The sequence below is a fragment of the Solanum pennellii genome, chromosome 8 (assembly GCF_001406875.1).
Source record: "Solanum pennellii chromosome 8, SPENNV200".
NCBI classification, from domain to species: domain Eukaryota; kingdom Viridiplantae; phylum Streptophyta; class Magnoliopsida; order Solanales; family Solanaceae; genus Solanum; species Solanum pennellii.
Genome location: NC_028644.1, coordinates 67088881 through 67095855, shown reverse-complemented (window position 1 = coordinate 67095855; position 6975 = coordinate 67088881). Strand labels below are relative to the sequence as shown.

Sequence of the window (6975 nt, the reverse complement as noted above, 5' to 3'; positions counted from 1 at the left end):
AAAAAAAAGGAAAGTGTCGTGCTATAAAACAAATGTTGATCAACAAAAATATCCAAGTGATGAAGTATTACGTCATGAAGATGAAGAGGTAATAAATTATTAACGAAACTAATTTTTATGCTATGTATATAGTTGGTTTTTGTGTTTGAAATTTCATGACTTTCAGATTGGAAACTTATAGTATTAATACATAAAAAAAAATTGTATCCTAAATGTGATGTGATAAATATCAAAAGTAAGTACAAATCATATGATTCATATATTACCATGAACCTGCATGTGTTATACTAACAGAATTAACTTAAAATTTGCAAGTTTTCGACCTATTAACTGTTTCTAGACTCAATTACTCTTTATTGGTGAATTTTTGTTTTAGATATTTCAATATTTTTATAAAGTATATTTTAATTTATCAATTAATTGAAACATAATAAATATATTATAATTATTAAAATCATTTAGTCACTTAATTATCCAGGTATAATATTTATTACCCACAATCAACAATAAAATAGTTACAAAAGTATTTCTTATATATATGTATAAAATCAAAAAATGTAGTAATTTTTAATTAATGGAAGATTATATGTTATTGAATAATACTAATAAGTAAATTCATTAGTAATATAATAATTGAAGGACCAAGTGCGTTATTATATGAAGATGATTGAGAATTAGTGATAACAGTACAGTAATTAATAATCTTAATACTATATTATTGTTACACCAGAAATTGATTAATTAATTAATTTAATACTACATTATTTGTTGGATACATATATATAGATTGTTGAACAATGTAGTTATGTTCTCTTCAGCATATTTATGTATTCAAATGTTGATAGAATTATTGTATCAGCTTAGTTGTTGTTTGTTATTTATTTTATTTTATTTTTTATGTCATCAATATTCATGATTCTGAATTAACTTTCACTATTTTGTTACAATGTAGTTTATCATATTCTATTTTTTTAACTAGTAATAGAGTCATATATCAGAAATTTTTTAAGTATGTATTCATTTTATCGTTGAACATGTGCAGGCAAATGAATTTTATGTCAAAAATAAACCAAAAAAAGCTCCCCACATTCATTGTTTCTTTAATCATGACATAAAAGCTGACTTGATGAAGTATTTACATGGACATGTATACAATGTATTCTGTGAAAGCACCTGCTTTGGTAAACATATGCAAATGCATCAATGTCTTGCTCGCGGACAAATACATAGGTGTTGCATGGCGTTAGAACTCAACTGTAGTTCTCGCCAAGCATTTGTAATGCGTGTAAATGGATCTACGTTGCGTTTCACTTTGAGAGAATTTGCTTTGATCAGTGGATTAAATTGTGTCAACGAAGAAACTGATTTCATCTTTGATCAGTCAGAACCAAATAGTTTCATGGAAAAATATTTTGAGGGTGTTAAGTTGATCAGAAAAATTGATATAATGAGGAGTTTTCATCGAAAAGTGTGGGGGGAGAACGATCAGGATGGCCTGAAGTTTGCAATTTTATACTTCATTCAGACAGTGATTTTTTCCGGTGAAAGATCAACAAAAAAAGTTCCTAGATTATATTTTGATCTAGTCGAAAGTGGAAGGTACACCCAGTTTCCATGGGGGAAAAAAGCTTTCTATTTGCTGATAAAGAGCCTGAGCAAGAAGTTAAATGGTAAAAAGCAATTTTACAGAATTGGGGGAATGCCTATTGTATTCCAAGTATGGTTGTTTGAGTGCAGCTCGAGTAATGATTTCCAGGTCGCTCAAAAGGTTGATGACCATATTCCAAGGTTGCTCAACTGGCAGACGACCAATGAGAGTCGTAGATACAAGAAACTTATGAACACCATATTCAGTGATGTTAATAACAAGGTACTTAACTTGACATATATTTAATAATCACCAAGTTGTATGTTTTCTTATTGGTTTTATTTGTAATAGTAACAATATGTTTCGAATTCAGATTAAATTCAGGAACATTACACCAAATCAAAGGGAACTTGCAGTATTGCAACTGCCACCGGAGGGTATCGAAAATCAAGCTCCACCTCAGTATTCAGATTCATCAGATGATGAGATAGATGATGAAATAATTGATACAGATGATGATCAACGAGAGGGAAGCTGTGACGACAAAGATTCTGAAGATGATTTTCAAGCACCTCCCCCACAAGCAGTAAAGGTCAAAAGGAAGGAAAATGTTGGTTCCTCAACGTCGCCTCTTAGAAAAAGGACAAAGAAGCTGGTGACTGGTGGATCAAAACAGGATGCAAAAAAATTGGAACCTCGAATTGCTCTTAAACAGCCGATGAAAAAGAATGCTGAGTCAAAAAAGGTAATAAAGAAACTTAAGGTTATTTTTAAAACAAACTGAATGTCTACATGCATATCTAACAAATATACAACTTTCGAGTGATTATGATTTTTTTCAGAGAACAAGCGGACCTGAAGTGAAAGGCTGGGTGAAAGAGCTGTCAGATTTCAGAAAAGAAGTATTTACCATATAGTACATCCTTCATAATTATACACTTATTATAATTATAAATTTTTAATAACATACATCATTATGTCATATTTCTAGGTTAAACAAGAGTTTGTTGAAATTCGCAATTTGATCAACGACAACTTCAAAACTGTTCTGGCAGCCATCAATTCAAAACGGGATGAGCAGGAGGTTTCTTATAAAAAATAAAATGATGTAACGTATTTCAAATTTACATTTTTGTTAATGATTTACGTTGTAATATAACACAGGCAGAGCATTCTGATGATCATGTTGTCCCTCCAAAATCAAATGATGAAGATGGGTATACACCACCATACACTTTCAATAAAGAATCTCCAACAAATCAAGTTCTTGTATCTCAGTGTGAAAAATTGGAATCTGGAAATTCAGAGGTACTCGTAGTTTTTTATTACTAATTTAGATTGTAAATACGATCCCTATTTTGGTGTTTTTACGAAAATTTTGAATTTGTTCACTGTTTATGAAGTCGTAACTTTTAATATTTGTTTACATGTGTATTGGATTTTTTTATTTTTACAAGACACTCAAGGATTCAAACGACAGTAAATCAACAACTGTTGTGCCCCATGTAAGTCAAGAATTTGTGTATCATTTTTTAAACTCAATACTTGTCTAATAAATATCATTAATAAGCCTCCCATATTTTATATAATTATACATTTATATGATTATGATCAAACTGTATCTAGCAATCTTAACTCGTTTTATGATTACATGTATTATAACTGTTATCGTTTACAACTTTAAATGACTTTTCATTATTTGTATCCATTAAAAAAAATTCATGTTTCTTGTTATTTTTATTTTTTTTAAAGACAATCAACACTACAGATGGAATATATCCCAACTCCGATGATCATGAGGTAAGTCAATTTTTAGACAAGTTTATGTTTTTTTTTTCGTACATCCTAACGTGTGATCACAAAATACAAATTTGCCTTAAATTCCAGTCTCAATAAATGTTCATTTTCATATCGACAATTTCATTTTATAAGGTTTTTTGTATCAACACCCCTGTTCGAAATCTGATTGAAGTGGATTATGAGTTAAGTGCACCAAGACCTACAATTCCTAGAGTATGTTATTTAATTTTATAAGTACATTTGTTATACCATTATTTGGGTCATTACTTTTTAAGGTGTTGTTATTTTTACGAAATAAATAGGTAAATCAACCAAGTTTTGTATTTGATATACCCCCACAAAAAGTGCTTGGAGTATCTGAAAAATCTCATGAGGATGATGTTGAACAAATGCCATGTCCAGTCCCTATCCGGATTTTGGATCACATGAAAGTGACAACCGATTCACAGTTTGAATTGGACGATCAATTAATGCCTAGTCTCAACTCTATAAAGAGTAGCATCGCACCACATTCAACTGTGATAAAAGGGCACACCGAACAGCTGCCAACAACAATTGCAGGATGCATTACAACAAAGGCAGATCAGTCCACTATCGATGTCCAATTGGGTACGAACGGTGAAAATTTGATGATAGATCAACCTATCAGCAATAACGAACAGACGCCATTACCTACGCGTAGGAATAGACGTCCAGGTCCTTATAATACATCTCCGTATCTGACCAATTTTAGATCATCTGCTGGTACAGTATTCCATTATTTTAATACTTTTGTTAATGTAATCATTTTTTTTATTGCTACTGGTACAAAAAAATGTTTGCCAGTCAAATATAATTATATGTATATATACATTCATCGACTAATATTTGGATTACTACACCATAAAAGTTACTCTCTCCGTTCCATTTTATATTTCACTTTTTTACTTTGCACTTGCATTAAGAAATGATGTAATTTTACCCTTCTACCCTTATTTAGTGTTATCTTAAGTCAATTTTATAATAAATGATGAACACATATCTAAGATTAATTTACTACTCTATCAGGGGTATAATAGGCAAAAGAAGGTAATTTACGCATAAATTTTATAAAATGACAAACATCATGATCCAACTATATATAAAAAGAGATGACGTATAAACGAAACACGAAAAGTAATAAAAAGCAAAAATTCCTTGCAAATGCCGTTTACATTCCTTTAGGCATACGATGTACTTATATTGCTATAATATAAGCTTTCTTTGACCGTAATAATTGGTAAAAGTACATAAAATGGGCGGATCTAGAGCGTTACATACATGCTCAACGAATCGAGTATACGTATACGTTTGGAAGTTCATTAGATATATATAAATTATTAATTTAGAACTTAATAACTTTAAAAATTAAAATTCTGAATTTATAAATTTTAATTTCTTACCACGTCTCGGATTAATTTATAAATACATTAGTACCAATTTAAGAAAAACGTAAAAACAAATTATGGCAGCTTTGGCACCTGTCTTTAATTAATTATGTTTGTCATGAATTAAATTCAATCAATAATCGTGTAGTTTAGTTAACAAGTTGCTTGTACTCGTAGAAAAATATGATCCACTAGAAATAAAAGATTACAATAGGGGGGAAATTTTTCAAAATGTCAATATTTTAGCATTTATGAGGGCTCATTAGCAACACTTTCAATATTTAGTAAAAATGTCAAATTTTAGTTTGTTATGTATCTTATTTATGTTTTTATTATTTATTTTTATTTAAAGAATATAATTATTTAATAGTAAAAGGGAGAAAATCAAGGGAGAGAATATTTTAAAAAAAAAGTAAGGATCTTTAATTTTCTCATCAGTTACATTTTCAAATAAAATTTAAATTTTATTCTTTTTTTTTCTCCAGAATTTTTACCTTTTTAAAATTATATTCATTCCACAATATATTCTATTTATATTTATTATAGTTTTTTATTAGTTTATATTCATTTCAATAGGTATGCCGAATTTATCTATATAGTCATTTACGAAATATATTTATATTTTCATATATTTTTTTCCCTATATAGTTGTTTTTTTATCAAAAATCTTGTATATATTCATTTCAATATGTATTTCTATTTATTCTAGTTTTTATTTAGAATTTTGTATAATAATATATAAAATACAAAAAATTAGTATGATGAAAAAGTGAATGAAATATAAAATTGAAAAGAAATAATTGAATATTTGGTGTACTCATTCTTAAATAAAATACATAAGTACTTGACATACCTTTAGAATAAATACAAATTAGAAAAAAATGTCAAATTCAGAAACAATGCAACATAATTTTTGAATGAATACAACTGTTAATTGTAAAAATACATACTAACTAAAACAGTATCAAAATTCAATATATACTTCCAAATTTATGAATACAAAAAATAATAAAACTATGAAATACAAAAATAAATACTTACTATGGTACATTGACATAACTATAAAAAAAACAGAATACAAAATGAATTAAATATATGAAATACGATTCCAAATCTATGGATACAAAATACAATAAAACAATGAAATACAAAAATACATATGTCATCTAAAATAACAACAAAATTCAATAAATACTTCCAAATCTATGAATACAAAAAACATCAAAACTATGAAATATACACAATCAAACTCATATAATGTGTTACATTGACATAACTAACACACACACAAAAAAAAAAAAACAGAACACAAAATACAATAAATATATGAAATACAAAAATAAATACTAACTATAACATAATCAAATTTCATATACACTTCCAAACGCATTGTAACATGAATTTTTTTGAATCTTAAAAACTACTAAACAAATTAAACTAAACATGCAAGACACAGAACATGCAAAAAAAAAAAACCTCTTCTCCAACAAATTGGTTCTTCAACTTCATAGTTATGAATTTGATGTGGGATTTTGCACATCGACGGATTCAGACATTTTTCTCCGTCGTATATTCTCCTTAGAAGCGGAACCTACATTGTTGTTCAATTCTTGAGTGAAAAAAAAAATTAAATGATGGGAAATCGGAAGAACTTTGATTATTTTGTCCAATACCTCTAGTAACTCTCTTGAAAACATCAATTGAAGAGAAAATTATGTAGTTTCAAACCCTAAAAAATGTTTTAAGAACAACAACAAAATAAAAAAAATAAAAAAAACACAAAAATCAATAAGTAAATAAATAAGGAATCTGAAAAACATAATACCCAAATCAATGTTAATCTTCAAATCAAATATTGCAACGAAATTAAATGAGAATAATAGAAAATATTAATATATTGAATCGAGAATCTGTGGAATTGATTTGGAAGAATGTTAGAGAGAGAAATTAAAAAGAAGAATAAGAAAAGAGAGAAAAATCTGGAAATTTGATTAGAAAGAAAGTAAGAGAGATAAATTGATAAACTTAAGAAAAGAGAAAGAAAAATTAAAATGACATTAATATCTATCCAATTACATAAATATAGGAAAATGTGTAATCTATGAGAGAGAAAGAAAGGGTGTAAATAATGAGAGAGAAAATATTAATAATACCATAATAATTATTTATTTTTAAAATAAT

At 27.7% G+C, this 6975-nt stretch overlaps 1 protein-coding gene across 1 annotated transcript; it reads left to right on the top strand.

Annotated features, from left to right (window-relative positions):
- The first annotated feature begins 1049 nt into the window (after window positions 1-1049).
- On the top strand, window positions 1050-4618 carry LOC107027866. The gene is made up of 10 exons (XM_027919335.1): window positions 1050-1870; window positions 1962-2333; window positions 2431-2490; window positions 2580-2672; window positions 2753-2896; window positions 3046-3093; window positions 3341-3388; window positions 3521-3601; window positions 3691-4167; window positions 4592-4618. Exons 1-10 carry the CDS (start codon window positions 1127-1129, stop codon window positions 4616-4618), a joined length of 2094 nt encoding a protein of 697 aa, XP_027775136.1. The 5' UTR covers window positions 1050-1126.
- Window positions 4619-6975: the final 2357 nt, after the last annotated feature.

Excerpts from the sequence above, each read along its gene's own strand:
- LOC107027866 (XM_027919335.1), top strand. The coding sequence starts at position 1,127 with ATGAAGTATTTACATGGACATGTATACAATGTATTCTGTGAAAGCACC. Across the intron at positions 3,389-3,520 it reads CCAACTCCGATGATCATGAG|GTTTTTTGTATCAACACCCC; the intron begins GTAAGTCAATTT and ends TCATTTTATAAG. Across the intron at positions 4,168-4,591 it reads ATTTTAATACTTTTGTTAAT|GCATACGATGTACTTATATT; the intron begins GTAATCATTTTT and ends ACATTCCTTTAG.